The 21,261-nt window shown below is 47.6% G+C and overlaps 1 protein-coding gene across 1 annotated transcript in view; it reads right to left on the reverse strand.

Annotated features, from left to right (window-relative positions):
* The window catches only part of EEF2K (eukaryotic elongation factor 2 kinase), a 60,547-nt gene that overhangs the window by 35,641 nt on the left and 3,645 nt on the right, over positions 1-21,261 (reverse strand). The window contains exon 2 of the mRNA XM_022588574.3: positions 13,074-13,386. Coding sequence (XP_022444282.1) covers positions 13,074-13,310 — 237 coding nt within the window. The 5' untranslated portion in view covers positions 13,311-13,386. The remainder of the gene's footprint in view (positions 1-13,073; positions 13,387-21,261) is intronic.

The following is a 21,261-nucleotide window of genomic DNA, read 5'->3' on the forward strand; positions in this document are numbered from 1 at the left end:
TGGGTAGCAATACCCTCTCCATCTTTTCCTGTAGAGCTTGAACCTTTGCCCGACAGCCTCTACAGAGGAATCAGTGAGACCAAACCTCCCTTCCAGGCCACAGGCCTGAGCCACAGGGAGGGTCTGGATCGTGGGCTGGCCACTGTCTGGGCCTGGCAGATTCCAGACCTCCCCACCCCACAATGGCATCCCTCACCCTCCTGGACCAGCTCTTAGGAGCTGTTCCACGGACTTGGGTCCAAACAGGACAGCTCCCAGCGCATGCCCCCGGCCTAGGCTCCATCACTGGGAGCCTGCTCAGAGGAGATGAGGCACACACACACATGCACGCACACGGCCCAGGGCTCCCTTACTGGGGCTTTCTAATCTCTGCAAAGTCTAAAAATGAAGCCTGTAATTTTTTGCTTCCTATTTGGAGGTAATTCATGCTTAATGAAAACACTTGGAAAATACAGAAGACAAAGAAAATTCAAATCTGCCACGTGCCGTCCACCAGAGCAACTATCATCAATGCTTTGGACTAGTTATTTTCCAGATCCCTTATGTGCATTTTTAAATAAAATTGGAATCACACTGCAAATATAACTTACAGCCTTTCAGGAGAGTGGGTCAATGGGACTTGGTTCTTTATTTAGTGATCTTGATTTTTTTCCCTGATTCCAAATGTTTGATCTGCTTATTACAAAAAAGTACAAGTACTACAGAATTCTGAATTAGAAAGCAGCAGTCCTTTCTAACCTCTACTCCTCTGAAAACCTCAGCTGACAGTTGATTTAGATATTCTGCAGGTTTCCTCCTATGCATTTGTTAACACACACATGAATTTAAGAGCACTGGGACGGTATTGTGTTCTGCATCTTACGTTTCTCCACTTAACACAGGATCCTGGACCCAGCCTTTCCATGTCATACGTACAGACAGGCTGGATCGACCTCGTTTCCCTTCCACGGTTGCAGGATACACAATTGTATAAATGTACCTTAAGCTGTTTCTCAGACCTCAGGTGATGGTTATTTAGATTCTCTCTAATAATCCCTCGTATAAACAGTGCTCAAGGGACCATCCTCGTAGCTAATCTCTGTGCACCTGTGCAAGAGCTCAGTAGGACATACTTCTTGGAAGTATAATCACTGGATCACAAAGTTTAGAAATTTGGAGTTCTCCTCCGAAAAGATTCTCCTAGGTTACGCTCCAAGAAGCAAAGAACAAATCACTCAAATTTTTTGGCACAAACATCACATCATGAATTTACAAGTTAGCTGTAACAGCTGTGTAACAATCCACTGCATGGGTTTATCATTACTGACTTAACTGTTCACCTGTGGTTCTCCACAGTGAGACACTGCGCTTGCCACTGCCTTTTCCCTGTTACACATAACCCTGCAGCAGACATGTTTACGACTAAAGCAGTTGTTGGATTTCTGTACTTTAAAAAAGTGCCACAGTCCCCTCTTGTATTCCAGCTGCTGCGAATGGCAGGGATGGCCTTCTGACCCCCACCTGTCAAGGAGCCCGCTGAGTTCTGAGTAGTCAGCAGGCCGCCCTTCTGAGCATGTCTGTACAGGCGCCCTGTCCTCTGCCTGAGACACACGACTTTCTCCATGTACCTCTCTCAACCGGTGACTAAGACGTGCCCTAAGCAACCAAAGACAGGGCCCCCCATTCAATGAGGATTATCGACAGAAATTACCTGCCGGCTGGATGCTATGGCAGCAACCAAAAAAAACAGTCAAGGAAAAAAGTATTTCAGAATTAGAGGGCATGTTATTTCACAGGCTCAGAATTACCTTTTTTTAACAAACCCAGAAAAAAAATCAAGCCACACCTTACTGGCAACAGGTGGGTTTAATGCAACTGACTTTTTTTTTAAGCACGATATAAAAAGTCCTGTACTGGGCTTCCCTGGTGGCGCAGTGGTTGAGAGTCCGCCTGCCGATGCAAGGGACGCAGGTTTGTGCCCCGGTCCGGGAAGATCCCACATGCCGCGGAGCGGCTGGGCCCGTGAGCCATGGCCACTGAGTCTGCGCGTCCGGAGCCTGTACTCCGCAACGGGAGAGGCCACAACAGTGAGAGGCCCGCGTACCGCAAAAAAAAAAAAAAAAGTCCTGTACCAAGATTCAGTTCCCTCAGCTCTGGTTCCGGCCCACTGCTGACGAACTTGGGGAACCTCTATTTCCTCATTTACAGAAGACAATGAAGAATATTTTTTGACTACTGGTGGTCAACTTCTTTCCTGTCCCCACCCGTGGGGTAGACATGCTCCCACTAGAAACAGTGGCTCACTGAGCACCCAGTGCTCATTACAGTTGAACAGCCTCAGCTAAACTTAAATCACTGGTACTGTTTTATCCATCAGGTTAGGAAAAACAGGTGGTTACGGAGGACCGGGAAGTGAGTGCTCTCAGACACTGTGAGGAGAGTGGAAGCAGGTACTGCCACCTTTGAGGGCCATCTGATTATGCCAGATGGTCGGTCAGTGGTTATGAACCTTCTTCACTGACTTCTGACCCAGCCATTCTGATCACCTATCCAGGTGTGCTCAGGTAAGCCAGCCCAAAGATGGTCGGTGCTCGTAACGCTATGTAACAGGCAAGCATTACAAACAACCTGCCAGTCCACAGGGGGATGATCAGGTACACTTGGCATATTTGCATGCAGCCGTTAAAAAGATGACGATGCTGATATGGGCAATCTCTAAGGCCTACTGTCTGGGGGTAAAAAGCAAGGTGCTGAATAAAGCAAACAGCATGACACCATTTACTGGTGGAGGAAACCCACAAATCAGTACTATAGATTTCTTAGACTCACAGACAGAGATCAGACCTGTGGTTGCCAAGGGGGATGGGGGGGTAGATGGGTGGAACGGGAGATTGGGGTTGGTAGATGCAAACTATTACATGTAGAATGGATAAACAACAAGGTCCTACTGTATAGCACAGGGAACTATATCCAATCTCCTGGGATAAACCATAATGGAAAAGAATATGAGAAGAATGTCTCTATGTGTGTAACTGAGTCACTTTCCTGTACAGCAGACATTGGCACAGCACTGTCAATCAACTCTACTTCAATAAATATATATATGAAAAAAATACCATAGATTTCTAAGGATATGTGTGTCTGTAGATATATGCATAAATGTACATTTATATATAAATACATCTTAAAAGGTCTGAAAATTTTACAGCACCGGGAATATAGCCAATATTTATAACGACTTAATTTTTAAAATAAATTTATTTATTTTATTTTTGGCTGCGTTGGGTCTTTGTTGCTGCGTGTGGACCTTCTCTAGTTGCAGAAAGCGGGGGCTACTCTTCGTTGCGGTGCGCGGGCTGCTCATTGCGGTGGCTTCTCCTGTTGCAGAGCACGGGCTCTAGGTGTGCGGGCTTCAGTAATTGTGGCTCGCGGGCTCTAGAGTGCAGGCTCAGTAGTTGTGGCACCTGGGCTTAGTTACTCCGCGGCATGTGGGATCTTCCCAGACCAGGGCTTTAGCCCGTGTCCCCTGCATTGCAGGAGGATTCCTAACCACTGCTCCACCAGAGAAGCCCCTATAATGATTTTAAATGGAATATAATCCTTGAAAATACTGAATCACTATGTTCTACACCTGAAACTAATATAATGTTGTAAATCAGCTATACTTCAATAAAAATTAAAGATAAAAATAAATTTAAAAGGTCTGAAAAGTGATTATTCGAAACTGACACAAGGGTTATCTCTGGCAACAGAAGAAGATAAGAGGCTGATCAAGGTGACTTCATCTTCATCTACATTCATTTTTTTACTATGAGAATGTCTTCAGGCGTTGCATGTGTAAGTCAACGCTATTAAAGATCACTGGGTTAGATGACCTTAAGGCCCTGACAGCTCTAACAATCTCTAGCTTCAAAGAGCCTAAAACTCAGGTGAGTGGACTAATTATTCTTACATAAAACAGGGGTTTCACAAAGAGGAAAACATAATCCTGGGAAGAGAACAGAATGGCTTTGGTTCCTCAGAGCCTGAGAGTATAAAATAAAACCAACTAAAGAATTAATTAATAATAATAGTAAATTTCCTGAAATATGCCAGGAGTGAGACCAGATGTGTGGCTAATGTGTTTGCAATCTCTTTGGCACATATGATGTTATCAGCTACGGCTGCTGTTTTTATATCACTATTCTTATTACTACTCTCACAGCAATCAAAGCCTCTGGATCTTACATGAAGCATCCAGTAGCTCCTTGAAGCTTCCTTCTTTTTTAAAATTAATTTATTTTATTTATTTTTATTTTTGGCTGCGTTGGGTCTTCGTTGCTGCGCGCAGGCTTTCTCTGGTTGCAGTGAGCGGGGCCTACTCTTCATTGCGGTGCGCAGGCTTCTCATCACAGTGGCTTCTTATTGCGGAGCACGGGCTCTAGGCATGCAGGCTTCAGTAGTTGTGGCACACAGGCTCAGGAGCTGTGGCATGCGGGCTCTAGAGCGCAGGCTCAGTAGTTGCGGCACACGGGCTTAGTTGCTCCGCGGCACATGGGATCTTCCCGGGCTAGGGCTCGAACCTGTGCCCCCTGCATTGGCAGGCGGATTCTTAACCCCTGCGCCACCAAGGAAGCCTGACGCTTCCTTCTTGAAACATCAACTGTTACATTCAGTAAGCAGATGTTATAAAATATGTTTTCCCCATCATCACTTCTGTAGAATTTAAGAACTACAGCCCTAAGTCAGCCCTACTTACCCCTCCTGACCGACAGTAAAGGGCTTAAACCACAGCCAAGGACAAGTAAAAGAAGTGGGAGGAAGTGGAGATGCACATCACGCTCTGGGATGGAAAGAGGCCACACCGCTGTGTGGCTGCCCCACTCTGGGCCACACGCATTTAGAGGTTTCGTGCAATTTCCATGGAACCCAGCACGGAATATAATAGCAAAAACCTGGAAACTTCCTAAGGATCCCACAAAAGGAAATACTTAAAGAAACTGTGGCATATCTATACAACGGGCTGCCATGGGGCCACTAAAAAAATGATGGACTAGATCCACATTTACTGATGTGGAAAGATATGCACCATTTCTTTTTTCTATTTTTTATTTATTTATTTTTTTTTTGCGGTACGCGGGCCTCTCACTGCTGTGGCCTCTCCCACTGCGGAGCACAGGCTCCGGACGCGCAGGCTCAGCGGCCATGGCTCATGGGCCCAGCCGCTCTGCGGCAGGTGGGATCTTCCCGGACCGGGGCACGAACCCATGTCCCCTGCATCAGCAGGCGGACTCTCAACCACTGCGCCACCAGGGAAGCCCACCATTTCTTGATTGCTGAGGAAAAACTGGTTATTAGAAAACGTATATAGCAAAATCCTGTTATTGTAAGGAAAAGTCCCTGTTTATTTAGTCGCGTCTGTATTTATACGGAAATACACACCAAGACCTTAACAGCAATTGTATCTGCACTTTCAAAGTTGTCTTCTGCAAGGAGCATACATTACTTCTATAAGCAATAAAATAATTATAAAGGAAACAAAGTTAAAAATCCTCAAGAAATCCCTCTCTGTTGAAAACAGTAGCTGCAGGTCATCTTCCCTGACCAGTGGGATTCAGAGTCATGGCTAGAGAGGACAGGAAGAGAAGGATGGGAACAATAACCAGCAAAGCAATAACATTCCCTAGGATGACAAAGCGCCCTGTCTCCTGGAAGTCTTTCCTCAGACAGCATCCTGGCCGGCACCTCATGGTAACCTTGCCAAGGACGGACAAGCAGGTAGGATAGTTCCCAGTCTACTGACGAGGTACCCAAGGCTCAGAAAGTGAGGAGGTGATTTGCCTTCAGATCTACAGCAACCATGAAATGGAAGACCCAGGACTCAAGAACGTGGACCAAACACAGAGTTGCCATATGACCCAGCAATTCCACTCCCAAGTACCTACCTAAGAGAAAGGAAAACATGGTCACACAAAGACTTGTGTAGCATTATTCAAAACAGCCAAAATGGAGGAACAACCCAAATGTGCATCAACTGATGGATAAACGAAATTGGTACATCCATCATCAGTAAAAAGGAATGGGGCTTCCCTGGTGGCGCAGTGGTTGAGAGTCCGCCTGCCGATGCAGTGGACACGGGTTCGTGCCCCGGTCCGGGAAGATCCCACATGCCGCGGGGCTGCTGGGCCCGTGAGCCGTGGCCGCTGAGCCTGCGCATCCGGAGCCTGTGCTCCGCAACGGGAGAGGCCACAACAGTGAGAGGCCCGCGTACTGAAAAAAAATAAATAAATAAAAAATAAAAAGGAATGAAGTACCGGCACACACTTCAACATGGATGTGCCTTGAAAACACTGTGCTAAGTGAAAGAAGCCAGACACAAAAGGCCACATATTGTATAATTCTATTCACATGAACTGTCTGGAGGAGGCAAATCCACAGAGACTGAAAATAACGTTAGTGGGTGTTAGGGTCTGGGTGGGATGGGGATACTGGGGGGTGATGGCTAAGAGGTATGGGGCTTCTTTTAGGGTAATGAAAATGAGCTAAAGTTGGTTGTGGTGATGCGGATGCATCATTTTATGAATACACTAAAAGCTACTGAATTGTACATTTTAAATGGCTAAATTGTATGGTATGTAAATTATATTTCAATAAAGCTGCTAAAAAATTTACAAAATAAAATTAAAGAAGGGGAACCCCTGTTAATGAATATCCAGCATATTCCATAAAGGACCACGTGCTTCATGAAGATGAGTCCCTCCAGCCAGGCTTGACTCTCTTCAGTCTCCTCCTGTTTTCCAGACACCAGGTCACTGACGGCTTCCTGCCCAATGCCAGATGCAACATCTTTTTCCCTCATCCGCCCAGCAGGTCCTTATTTTGCTGGAGGTCCAAAGCTTTTTGGACCCAGGACACCTAAGCTTCTCTTTCCCATTCTGCATTCGCAGAGCACTGGGCAAAGTACCAAAATGGTCACCACCTCTGCGTATGCACAGAGTTTCCTGTGGTCAGTGGGCAGGGGCAGAAGCCCAAAGATGCGAGGCTGGGGTCTCCCCGGGCTCGGGTGGGCAGGGACGCCTTTTTTCCCAGTGAGTCATCAGACACTCATCCACTTCATTCTGGGGTGATTGCTGTACTTTGACCAAGCTGTTAGAGCCACGCTGGGAGGGTTGAAAGTATCAGTTTAATCACCAAAGTCTACCAAGAAGGGCGTGGGAAGCAGGCATGCCTATGCGTCATGGGAGCACCAATGCCGGTGCAACCTCTTTGAAGGGCAATGGGCAATGCTCAGCCAAGTTTTAAACCCACAAACATTTTGCTCCAGCCATTCCACCTCTGGGGATTTACCTGGCAGGCGCACCCCCGAGTGGGCACCAGGACACACGCACATGTAAGAGACACACGTAAGAGATGCTTACGGAAGCGGTTTGTGGTAGCAAAAGACTGGAAACGACCTTCACACCCACCCATGAGGGACTGGCTAAATATATTACAGTGCTTCCAGATAATGCCATGATATTCGGCCATTAGAAAAACAAAACAAAATAAGCAAGACAACATACTGCACTCATGAAGCATCAAGCAATTAAGATCTCAGAGCCTCAGTTTTACTATCTGTCAAAACACCAATCCTCATAGGACTGCTGTGCAGATTCAAGGAGTTGATATGAGTAAAACATGTAAAGCGGGCCTGCCTGATCCACAGTGCCGGTTATATAAGTTCTAGCTGATGTCAGTTCATATGTGCTTCATATGGGAAGACAGCACAGGAGTGCAGAACAGGGTTGTGGTAAACTAACATTTCTGCGAAAAAGAGAAGGAAGAGAGTCACGTACGTACATATGCTTATACTCACAAGGAACATTTCTGGAAGGACATCCCCCAGGGAAACAGGGATCAGAGGTGGGAGGATTACTTTTCACTGTTTACCATTTGTACAGGTTGAATTCTTTCTACAGAGTAGGTATATTATTTACATATTATAAAATACATGTATTTTAAAGTTTGTTTAGATATGTGTATAGATTTATTACAGCACTGTTTGTAATAGGCAAAAAAGGAAACAACCCAAGTGTCCCTCAAGAGGAGGAACTGGCTAGGGATTTCCCTGGTGGTCCAGTGGTTAAGACTCCACGCTCCCAATGCAGGCGGCCCAGGTTCGATCCCTGGTCAGGGAGCTAGATCCCACACGCCGCAACAAAGATCCCAGGTGCTGCAACTAAGACTCGGTACAGCCAAATAATTTTTTTTTTTTTTAAAAAGAGGGGGACTGGCTAGATAAACCCATGTACATCTTGTGATGGAATACAACTTAATTCACTTAAAAAACAGGTGATCTATATGTGCTAATTGGAATGATCCCCAAGATAGTCTCAGACCAGGAAAACAATTCTTTTAAATAAAATTTTCCACTTTATTAAGAACTTGAAAACATATGCTTATTCTAGAAAATGTAGACATGGCACAGAAGTAGAAAAAAAATGATCCTATCCTAAGACAATCTCTGCTGGCGTGTTGATGTACTTCCTTTTAGGGTTTTGTTTTGTGTGTGTGTGTGTGCACGTGTGTGTGTTTACAGAGCTAAATCATACTCTATATTTTGCTCTTTAAAATTAACTCCAGAACAGAAGCACTTTCCCACGTTACGATAAACTGTATAAACATCCTCTGGTTGGCTGCCTGACATTCCACCCAGGGCGTGGCCCCCTGAACGATTCTGCCACCATCCCCCTGGAAACTCAGGCAAAACGCCCCGGCCTTGACAGTGACAAACTCAACAGTTCACAATACACGTCTGGTACGTGCCAGGGTGGCGCCACCTTGGAGGAATGCCAGGTAGCCATTTTGGTTAAACAACTCAGTTGCCATGTCGACAGTAAATGAAAAAACACATTCAGTTCGTTGAGTGCCAGGGAGAGTGAGGTCTGGAAAACTGAGCTGCCATATCTCCCTCTGAAGTCACCACTGGCAACAAGAACCCCATAGAGCCTCCCTTCGATCACCTAGGACGGTGGGCAGCCAAGAGCTACATCTCATCCTTAAACAGCCCTTCCTCTGAATACAGGGGATGAAGTGCGATGGGACACAGCCCCTAGCCTTGAGGTCAGGGGCTGACTCATAAACAGAATGGCATTCAAGAATGACAGATGCACAGAAAGGTCTGCTACGAGCCCCAAGGAATGCCAAGGCGATAGCCAGGGCAGGGCGTCTAGGGAGGCTGAACAATCATTTTAACAGACCCAACTGAAAGAGGTTTCAGGAAGAGGCGTGAAAAGAGAAGCCTGGGGCTTCCCTGGTGGCGCAGTGGTTGAGAGTCCGCCTGCCAATGCAGGGGACACGGGTTTGTGCCCCGGTCCGGGAGGATCCCACGTGCCGCGGAGCGGCTAGGCCGGTGAGCCATGGCCACTGGGCCTGCGCGTCCAGAGCCTGTGCTCCGCAACGGGAGAGGCCACAGCAGTGAGAGGTCCACGTACGGCAGAAAAAAACAGAGAAGCCTGCTGCAGGAGCAGGGAGAGGTGCGGGGCCCCTGCGGACCATGAGCTACCATCGTCAGTGAGGATTTTGAACTTTCTCTTGCAGAATCGATGAGTTTTAAAGACAGCCAATTATTTTATAAATTTATTTATTTGTTTATTTTTGGCTGCGTTGGGTCTTCGTTGCAGTGCGCGGGCTTCTCACTGCGGCACCTTCTCTTGTTGCAGAGCACTGGCTCTAGGCATGTGGGCTTAGTAGTTGTGGCTTGTGGGCTCTAGAGCACAGGCTCAGTAGTTGTGGCTCACGGGCTCAGCTGCTCCACAGCATGTGGGATCCTCCCAGACCAAGGATTGAACCCGTGTCCCCTGCATTGGCAGGCGGATTCCCAACCACCGTGCCACCAGGGAAGCCCAAGGACAGCCAATTACTAATGTTTGTTTAGGGGAGGGGCGGTTACCTGGCTGTGCTGCTTTATTTTTCTTCTGCTAAAAACATCCTTTTGCACACAGAAGTAATACATACGTGTAGTTTTAAAAGCTCCAATGTTTAAAAATATATACCATGTAGATAATCAAAGTCCCCCTTAATGCCACCCTCTCCCCCAGAGAGAATCACCATTAACTGTTGGATGCAAATTCCTTCTTTTTCTCGTTAGTAATTTTTAAATTGTTTTATAACATTATATGAGTTTTTGCTATGCAAATACTAATATATGTATATCTATGTTTTTTGATACAAGTGGGATCATATTTCAACTTGCTTTTTACTTCACAGCACATAAAAATAAAAATAGCTAATTTTTGTTTGTCCTTATTATGGACCAGCACTTTCCCAAGAGCTTTTCATGGATTTTGTTTTCTCCCCACAAAAAATATATCTTGTGTATATCTTGGCACTGTTTTTTTTTGTTTTGCGGTATGCAGGCCTCTCACTGCTGTGGCCTCTCCTGTTGCGGAGCACAGGCTCTGGACGCACAGGCTCAGCGGCCATGGCTCACGGGCCCAGCCACTCCGCGGCATGTGGGATCTTCCCAGACCAGGGCACGAACCCGTGTCCCCTGCATCGGCAGGCGGACTCTCAACCACTGCGCCACCAGGGAAGCCCCTCTTGGCACTGTTTTGAAGTCAATTCACATAGAGACATTTTTGTTTTAATGTAAATACAGCATTCTGTTAGGACCATGGTCTATAATTAAACAGGCCCCTCTCAATAGAACTTTTGAGCTGTCTCCATTTTTTCTTTATTACAAACAATACTGCAAAGCACATCTTTGAATACGTAAATCTGAACACTTGTACAAATGTTTTGTTACTTGTTCTCAACTGAGGGCAGTACCTCCTCATGCGAGCTTTGCAAATATACGGTGGGGAACATTTTGGGTTGTCATGATGAATAGGGGAGAATATGGCATTTAATGAGCAGGGGTCAGACATGCTGAATGTCCTACAATATAAGGGACAGTCCCACCAAATAAAGAATTGTCCCCACCTGAAACTAATATAATAGTCTGTTAATTATAACTCTGAGGTATAAGTATTTTTTACTTTAATAACTACTGTCAAATGGTCCACAGCGGTTTCTGTTTTATGTAAATACCGACTATCTGTCCCTATCTGTCCTTTAGCAAGATAGCACCCAGTGACGTGAGCTCAGCACTCATCCCTCTCCTGATTCCGAATAAAGCACCTGCTGTGTGCACGGCACTGGGGATGAATGATGAGGCCACAGGGTCCTGCCCTCATGAAGCTCACGTCCTAAGCCAGACTTATAGACAAACTTCCCTTTGCTGGATCACTCCGTCTGTGTTTCCTTTAAAGGATTTACCATACTGAGTTTTGTGGTCAGAGACTGTGTCCATCCCTCCCTGTCTGAGACCCTCCAGCTCCTGGACCCACTGAGTGTTTGCCAAAAGGCCAAACCAGGCTCATGGCTCCTCTGAACAGGCAGCTGTGGGTGGAGCCCTTCTAAGGGATCTGCCCCACTAGGAGGCCTCCAGGATCCTCCTTCTCTGGAAGCAGCCCCCGTTCTGTGATCCCCGGCGCCCCACCATGCTGTGTGCCCTGGCCCGAGGTGACTGGACCAGAGACAGAGAATGCCTGACTCGGGCTGGGCCAAGGAGATTAGATTTTCCTCCTCTTACAGCTGGGATGGAGGAAGGTCAGATCTGTCTTTGCATGTGGCTCCGTCTGTAATGAGGGGACCCTGGGGCTGGGGGGATCCATTTTCCCACTGTGCAGACTGAGGTGCAGAGAAGAATAAAGAATAGGCAAAGAGAGTTGAGGAATGAGACAGAGAGAGACAGTCCTGTGGCCTTCCAGCTTCCTGCATCTGTCCCCTGAGAGGCCAGACATTGTTTCTGCCTGTGGGTCTCAAGAAACACTTCTTGACTGCTAGAATAAATTTCCCTTTTTTTTTTTAATTGAGTTAGCATGAGTTGGTTTGTGTTTCACAAGCTCTGACCCCTCCGGCCCCCTCTGGCACCTGGATCTCCTCACACGTGGTACACGAGGCTGCAGGGATCCATGTTTCCGCGAGCCTTCCTGACTTACTGGAACAGACAGGAGCGCCAGGCTGCTCCCCTGTCTTCCCACACTGCCCTCTGAGGGGCAGAGTGTGTGTTTCAGAAGCCACCTTAGGACAGGAAAGCAGGGCAAGCCGCAACCTGACCCTTCAGGGGGCCCCCAACCTCAGAGGGGACCCACGGGCCTATTTTTGGAGCTGCCTGCCCGAGAGAGCTAAGCTAGAACTCTGACTTGAAAGGAAAAATATACAACTGTCTGAGAACTAGAATTATTAATTTTCTAAAAACAGATTAATTCTGCAGTTAGAGAAGAATGACTTCAATTTCAAATCCCAAAGTGGTAACAGGCATTTTCGTTACAGTACAAACTGATACTTACTGTTTGTGAGGATTAACTTAAATAAGGATAACATTACTGCATTAAAAATTTTTTTTTCACCACCAGTTATTATACAAAAGTCCAATAACGTTCGCCTTTCTCCCTCTTCTCTATACCAGCGTTGCCATGGTATGAACACAAATTCCTAACAAACTAAGTCCCCTCTTCCTCAATCCAGAAGAAGGATGCCCAGCTCTAAGCAGTGGCTCTTTCGACCACAACCGACATGAAAAACTACATTTTACATCCTTTCCCTAGACCCTCATACACACAAATGCAGGGATGAAACAAAAATACTTCACAACCGCTATGTCGGAGAACCTGGTCGTCAACAAGCAATTTGGTCACTGCATATGTGAGTGCGTAAACGTGTGTGTACGTGTCCCTAAAATATCTTTACGACTGTCAGTGCCGATATTCTTTCCCCCTCCCACCTCCCTCTCCAATATTTTCTAGTCTATTCTGTTCTGTTCTGGGTCTTAAAAAACTGGCCAAGGTTGCCACAACCCACTAGTGGGTACAGAGCAGCTATTCGTAAAACACTGCTCTAAAGTAATGAAACTTATATTAAAACAACCGAATCTTCCCAGGTTAATAGGCATAGCCTCAGATCCAGAATTTACGCACTGGCAAGAGTTTGGAAACAACCTCAACCAGCGACCCCAACCTCCCATCCCTACGGCAGGTGAGCTGGGCAGGGGGAGTGGGGAGTGGGGGGAGGTGGGAGGGGGGAGCACTCACCTTGAAATGGAAGGAGACGGCCGGGGACCCGCTGGAGCCGTAGCGCTCGCTTTTGGCTAGGTTGCTGTAGTAGTTATTAACCTTGGAATTAACATTCTGGTATGCCCCGGGGTCATCAGTGATGGGGCAGATGAAGTAACCCTCCTCACCATCGCTGTCTGCATCTGAATCACCAGCCCGGGAGGTCGGGCCGCCATCCACGCCTTCCAGGCGGAAGATGAGGTCTTCCTCTGCCATGTGTCCGGGACGCCCGTCTTACCCAAGGGCTGGGCGGCACAGCCAGAGTTACTGGGCAAATGCAGCAGTGAGGGTCCTGCAAGGAAGCAAGAGAATGGGTGCTGGGGTCCAGGGGCTGAGAGCTTGCAGGGCACCTCACCCCGAATGCCCCTGGCACGGAAGGAGCGGGTACCCTCAGAGTGAAAACTACTTCCACCTTTAGGGGAGACACTGGCAGGCAGTGTCTAGGAGCATTTTAAATGTACAAACCCCTCCACCCGGTAATTCCACTTTGAAGAACTCAGCACTTGAAACTGAAAATAAATGCTTCTTAAGCCACAAGGCTGATCTTTTCAGAACATAAATTAGATCAAATCATTTCTCTGCTTGACACTCTCCAGCAGCTTCTCTTCACATTCTTAACAAAATCCAAACGCCTTTTAAGGCTACCAGGCCTGTCTGGCCCCTGTCCACCTCTCCTCCGGCCTTGGCAGCTCTCCAGGCCCATGGGCTTTCTTTGTGTTCCGTGAACACTGGGGGCCCATTTTCCACCTCGGGGCCTTTGTACTTGTTGTGTTCCCTGTGCCTGGAACAACCTTCCCAATCTCCCAGCAGTGGGTCTTTCTCATCATTTGGATCCCAGCTCAAAAGTCACCTCTCCAGAGAAATCTTCTCTGATTCAATTCAAAGAACCCCTCTCAAACACACACCCAGTCACTCCCTAGCACATCACCCTGTTTTATTTTCTTCAAAGAGATTTTCCCAAGCAAGCCAAAATCATCTCATTTAACTTCTTTATCATCTGTAGCCCTGTTGCCTTAAGAATGCCTGGCATAGAGCAGGCACTCAACACACGTCCCCGGAATGGATGAGTGGCCTGAAGAGCGTTCTCTGTAGCACAATCAGTAACAGTAGAAAGAGGGAAGAGCCCACAATGACCATCAATGGAGGCCTGTTATATAAACTACAGTTTTTCTACACCATGAAATACTGTGTGACTCTTACAAAGAAAAAGGAAGCTCTAGATACACAAAGACATGCAAAGATAGTCAAGAAAGAGTTCAGCAACATTGTAGGATACAAAAATCAATAGTATTTCCATATACTATCAATGAAAAAATCCAAAAATGAAATTAAGAAAACAATTTTATCTATAATAGCATCAAAAAGAATAAAAAACTTGGCTAGGGGGTTTCCCTGGTGGCGCAGTGGTGGAGAGTCCGCCTGCCGATGCAGGGGACATGGGTTCGTGCCCCGGTCCGGGAAGATCCCACATGCTGCAGAGCGGCTGGGCCCATGAGCCATGGCCGCTGGGCCTGCGCGTCCGGAGCGGGAGAGGCCACAATAGTGAGAGGCCCACGTACAGCAAAAAAATAATAATAATAATACAAAATAATAATTTAAATAAATAAAAAGCAAGTTGCACAAGAGCAGTTACATTATGGTGATCCTATCTGTGCTAAAAGAAAAGGTACGTCCCTGAAGGGCCCACAAGAGCGCTACCAGCACTGCGATGGGCAGTGGAACTGGGAGCTGGGGGGTGGAGGGAAGTTTTTAACATTTTGTACACTTCTATACTGTTTTAAGTGTTTTGTTTTTTTTTAATTTATTCATTTATTTTTGGCTGCACTGGGTCTCCGTTGCTGCGCACTGGCCCTCTCTGGTTGCAGCGAGCGGGGGCTACTCTTCGCTGCGGTGCGCGGGCCTCCCATGGCGGTGGCCTCTCTTGTTGCGGAGCACGGGCTCTAGGCACGCGGGCTTCAGTAGTTGTGGCGCACGGGCTTAGCTGCTCCGCGGCATGCGGTATCTTCCCAGACCGGGGCTCGAACCCGTATCCCCCGCATTGGCAGGCGGACTCTCAACCACTGTGTCACCAGGGAAGCCCTGCTTTAAGTTTTTACAAAGCTGGTTGCCTTCAATTTAAAAAAAAATTTAAAAAACTTTTAAAATCAACTAATTCCAATTATTCTTAACAGCTGTTTCCACCTGGAGGCAGTTTTCTAGACCTGAGGCTTCAGCATTTTCTTGACAGTCATCAGAGCAAGAAATATATTTATATCCTAACCCAGTACCCACCTACAAAATGTAAGTTAAAATTTCAGGAAACTGCACTTAGCCTTACTTTGTACAATGCCCTCTGCTATTTTCGATTCTACTTGTTTTTCTTTCTTTTTTACTCTTTATCTTTAATGCACCACCCACACTGATTATTCAACTCAGTTTGAAAATCGCTGCTCTGGGTGTCAACCTCTGAGTTTGCTTCTGACCCTTTGGGCAATACAGTCATTGCCTGGATCCGATGCCAAAGCCACCTGATCTTGCTTGTTACCAAAATCGTCCCCGGGCCCTGTGCCCACTTCTCCCCACCCTCCGCCGCTCCCAGCCCCAATGCCTCCTCTGCCCTGGTCAGCCCCTGGCCAGAGTCCCTGCTGACCAAGAGACACGGTTGCCTGGAGCTGCCAGCAGCCCAGCCAGGTTACTGGCCTGTGGGGCTGCGCTGGTGCCAGGGGAGGGGCCGGAGCCACAGCCTCAGCTACGGAGCTCCAGGCAGTGTTGCCCAGCAGTTAAGAGCCCGGGCTCAGGAGCCAGGCTGCCAAAGGGTGCAAATCCTAGCTGTGCTACTGGTGACACCTTGACTAAATTAGTTCATCTTGCCAACTTCCCCATTTGTGAGGGGAGCTGAGTGGGAAAGTGGCCTGACTGAGGCTCCACAGGAGTTCACAGGGGAATTAGGACCAGAATCCCAGCCCTTGGCCACGTCCCACCACAGACCTGACATTTTCCTGGGCCCTGGGAAACAAAATGAGCTGCAGACAAGCAGCTGTGACCCTAGTTGGCACAGTGCCTCGTACTCGGCGGGCACTTGATATGTTTTCCAGAACTGAGTGAGGGGATCTGTTTCATGGCTTTTCAGTTGTCATACATTTGCTTTGAAAAGGCAGCTGTGGCAATGCCTGCTAACTGTCCCCCGACAGCTATTCTCTCCTTATTAATAACAGAACCACTGCTTTTTAGCTAAGCATGCGGCCACTCATAATAAGGTCTACGTTTCCCAGATTACTTTGCAATTAGGCGTGACCATGTGACCCAGTTCTGGCCAAGAGGATATGAGCAGAAGGGTTCTATGCAACTTTAGGAAGGGTTGTTTTTTTTTTTTTCAATTTATTTTATTCAAGTGTAGTTGATTTACAACGTTGTGTTAATTTCTGCTGTACAGCAAAGTGACTCAGTTATACCTACACATACGTTCTCTTTCATATGCTTTTCCATTATGGCTTATCGCAGGATATTGAATATAGTTCCCTGTGCTACACAGTAGGACCTTGTTGTTTATCTAGGGAATGGTTTTTCCAAAGAGGGAGTGTACCCTTCTGCTCTCTCTCCTTCCTGCTGGCTGGAATGCTGGTGTGATGGCTGGAGCTCAAGCAGCGAAATTTATTCATGAGAAGGAAGCCGTGTGCCGAGGATGGCAGAGCCATGAAACAGAGAGAGCCTGGGGCAGCATGACCTCACATCATGGGGCACCATGATTACCCTGGACTCACAATCTTCAGAGTTTGCTATCTAAACTTACACAATAGACGATAATTTTCTTTTTTTTCCTACTACTTGCTAATTCTATCTGGTCCAGTGCCCCTTCTCTCCCATGTCATAAAAAGTCACATCATGTCTCTTACGACAAGTCGATGCCTGGGCACGTCAGCCTAGGAAGACTGTGGTCTCAATCCAGAGACCTAACTTGTAGCTGCTTCCACATCTGCCCATAAAGACCGGACACCTGGAGGATGGTGGATTCCCCTAGACAGGCAAGGAGCCCTCACTGGCGCATAACTCGGCCCCATGATGCCTGTTCCAATACCAGCCTCTTAGGAATCTCCATCTAACCTGGGCTTTGCTCGGCCCACAGAGGGCCTCTCTGTGAGCAGAGAGACTGAGACCAGGAGCAGAACCCCAGTTCCCAAGACATCAGGATTCTCGAGGAGCTCTCCTCTGCCCTCACTCAGGCATCCGCATCTTCCCCTCCCAGGCCCTGACACATCCGGGGAAGATATTTCTATGGAGAGGCAGCTGAGCAGAGTTCTGAGTCAGACCCAAGTTCAAGCCCCAACTCTGCCACTTACTAGGTGTGTGACTTTAACCTCTTGGCCTCGGGTTCCGCATTATAACCTGGGATGCAGAGTTGTACCCACCCCACTAACCTGACAGTGCTAGCACAGAACAAGCACTAAGACTATAATTATGATCATCATTTTTAGTACCATCAATAAAGGGGGCTGAATCCTGGGTCCCAGCCAGGCTGGTGACCTGGACGCCCGGTTAGCAGCCGAGCCAAGCTTCTTCAGGGGTCCTCAGGGAACAGGCTGTCTTCGGCTCTGGCCACTGAACCACTGCTCTCACTGCGTCCTGCTGTAAAGGGCTTCTCCGACAGCCACTGGGGCGCGAAACGATGATTGCAGTGCCTAGGTCAAGGCCTGTGGGCCAAGCCACAGTGACCACCGGCCCTTCTTGGGGCTCCCCTCAGCCCCAGGAGCTGCCTTCCTGATGTAGAAATGATCTGGAATCTCCCACCCACCACTCCTGGGAGCCAGCACCCCAGAGCCAACAGGGGCTGTGCTGGGCCACCAGTACACACACTAGTATATGGCCAGCACGGCAGAACTCAATGGTCTTCAACCGTAACCACAATGGACCGGGTGACTTATGGACCACCTCGTGTCACGCACCTGTTTCTGTTTGGGGATCTGCTTCTCCCCCACTCTCCAGTCATGCGGTTGGGGTTGGGGTTGGGGATCCACCCCCAGGTAACGGGCTGTGTCACATGACCCCACTAAGCCAATCACAGCACTGGGCACCTGGCCATAGTGATTGGCTCAGAGATGGGCATGTGACTCAAGTCAAACCACTATGGCCTAATCTCAGGTAAGCCTGGGGCTTTAGCTTGAGCAACTGGAAGAGAAGGTCAGTCCTTTCCTGCAGGATGTTAATCTGAGACAGGGGCTGAGGCCACCAGAGAACAAAGCTGACTTTTGGTGAAGAGCAGAACAAGAGATGAAGAGAAAAATGAACCGTGATGACATCATTTGAGATTCTGAATCCAAACATGCCTGGGACTCATAGATACAGAAACCAAAAGTAGTGTGGACAGGGATAAAGGGAGGGGCAAGTTAAGATATATGAGCTACTATGTATAAAATAAATAAGCAACAAGGATATATTTATAGAACAGGGAATTACAGCCATTATCTTGTAATAACTTTTAATAGAGTATAATCTATAAAAACACTGAATCGCTATGCTGTACACCTGAACCTACTATAATATTGTAAATCAGCTATACACCAATTAAAAAAAAAAGTTAGTGAAAATAAAAGAAACAAAAACCAAAGCTCAGTGTAGTGCCCGAGACACGGTGTTCTGTGGTCACAGGGCCCAGTTTGAATCCTGGCTACCCAGCTAGGAGCCTGAAACAACAGACTCCATGTGGCAGGCTGGGACTTCCTTGAGTCTCTACCTGCACGGCGCCCGGCACTGAGCAGGGCTCATAAAGTGCTAATCAAATACCTTTCCAGGCTGAGTTTCATTAATTTGCTGCCGGTGGGGAGGGTAACAAGGTGTGACATCAGGAGTTACTAAGTCAAGCCTCCAGCTAAGAGTTCAGGTCAGTGACTTATTAACATACATACCCCCAGGATGTGGTGGGTGCTCATGAATAAACATTTATTAAAACTATTTCAAGAAATAATACAGTTCATGTCAGAGAAAAAGGACTGATTTACAGATGTCCCCACCCAAGAACCAGTCCCCATTCCCAACCAAGTTCTCACTTCCCTGCCCCTGCACCCTAAGGACACTCTTTCTGGAATGCCTCTCCCACCTGCTGCCAAACCCCTCTGTTCCCTTCAAAATCCAGCTCAAATTTTTACCCCCTCCGGAAAGCCTTCTCTGGGTGGTTTCCGGTCTGTGAAACAGGGGACAGCTAACCCCTGGAGCTGTTAGTGAGATCAGGCCCATGGTGCCTGACAGAGAACTGTCCTCAAAAGCACCAGCTGCTATTACGCTCTGACCATACCCCACTCCCCAATTCCTAAGTCACTTCCCTCCCCCCAGGCCCTCCGTAAGCATTTCCATCATAGCCAGAGACCCAACAGTCTATGTCATGGGCAGAATAATGCCCCTCCATAGATGCCCACATCGTAATTCCCAAAGCCTGTGAATATGTTCCCTTATGTGGCAAAAGTGACTTTGCAGGTGTGATTAAGGATCTTGAAATGGGACAGTATCCTGGATTATCCAGTGATTCCTTATAAAAAGGAGGCAGGAGGGTCAGAGTCAGAGGAAGAGATGTGACAATGGAAGCAGGGGTCATAGAGAAATCTTGAAGATGCTATGCAGCTGGCCTTGAAGACGGAGGAAGGGGCCACGAGTCAAGGAATGCAGGTGGCCTACAGAAACTGGAAAAGCATGGCAACAGATTTTCCCTACAGCCTTCAGAAAGAACATGGCCCTGCTGACACCTTGGCTTTTGAACTTCTCATCTCCAGTACCGTAAGAAAAGAAATTCGTGTTGTTTTAAGCCACTAAACGTGTGGTAATTTGTTACAGTGGCAGTAGGAAACAAATACAGTCCAGAACAGCAGGGTAATTTTGCCCCCTCAGGGGACACTTGGCAATGTCTGGAGACACCTTTCGTTGTCACACCTCTGGGAGTGCAACCGGCATCTAGTGGGTAGAGGCCAGGGATGCTGCCAGCGTCCTACAATGCACAGCACAGCACCCCACGACAAAGAACTGTGCAGCCAAACTGTCAGTAGTGCTGAGGCTGAGAAACCCTGCTCTAGAATGACTCTGGTGGATTCCAAGGAGACTTCCCCCGATCCACCCTCCCTCATCTCCTCTTTAAAAACACACCTCCACGCATACCAGAGACAGAGGAATTAGCTTACTCGCTGATGAGAAAGATGAGAACAGCAACCCGCAGCTGGACCCAGAGAGGCAAGTCCACATTGACTCTGCTAAAGCTCACCGTTGCAATTCACTGTCCTTCATTCATATAAAACTGTTAAGGTGCAAAGGCTACTTTACTGTTTTAAAAATCAGAAAAATACATTTTAGAATACAAAGCACAATAATATAATTACAGCTTCAATTGACAAAATGCACAAGAAGGCTTGAATTTTAATTTTTAATCGTTTGCACCCTTCTCATGTTCCCAGGATACTCTGTCCTCCTGGTGGGTCAGACCAGAGAGACAGTGTGTCTGACTTCTCAGGGCAACTCTGTGTTTACACAGCCTCTTGGTGGCCAGACCACGAGAGCGTCTGGAACAAAAGGGGCCGTGTCTCAGTCCTTCTAGCTACCAGCCCAGAGCACAATGCCTGGCACACACTAGGTTCCCTGTAAACGCAGGCTGCATGAATGAATAACTGAACAAAAGTGGGCAACTTCTGCGGGTATAATGAGCATTGTAGGCATGGAGGAATGGAGGGACTATCGGGTTAGAATTACAAGGCATCTGGGGGTTACTTAGCCCAGAGACGCAGCTGAGATCCCGAGTGGGAAAGCCTGGGTCATGGGGAGGCCCTCAAAAGGCAGCCAAGAACAGGATCGGGCCCAACAAGTCTTTTGGGATGAACAGATCTGTGTTCAAATCCCGGCTCTGCCACTAGTTGAGTGATGTTGGGCAAATTACCTAACCTCTCTGAACCTCAGTTTCCTCATCTATAAAAAAAAAACTCATCCACCAAAGTGGGGCAGAGTGAGCAAGGCGAAGAAGAGGTGAGAGAACTGGTCTGTGGCACAGAAGCCAACTGTCCACTATGGATCTGTTCTCCCCTGCCCAAATCCTTTTGCATCTAGGTGGGGCCATGCGACTACATTTGAGCCAATGGGATGTGGACAGAAGTAACCTGCACTGCTTTCAGGCCCTCCCATCCCCAAGGCCCATTTTCCATGACCTGGTCAGCCTCCCCTC

The sequence above is a fragment of the Delphinapterus leucas genome, chromosome 15, assembly GCF_059928025.1.
Source record: "Delphinapterus leucas isolate spDelLeu-1000000601 "Yukka" chromosome 15, BTC_Dleu_Yukka2, whole genome shotgun sequence".
In the NCBI taxonomy this organism is placed as follows: domain Eukaryota; kingdom Metazoa; phylum Chordata; class Mammalia; order Artiodactyla; family Monodontidae; genus Delphinapterus; species Delphinapterus leucas.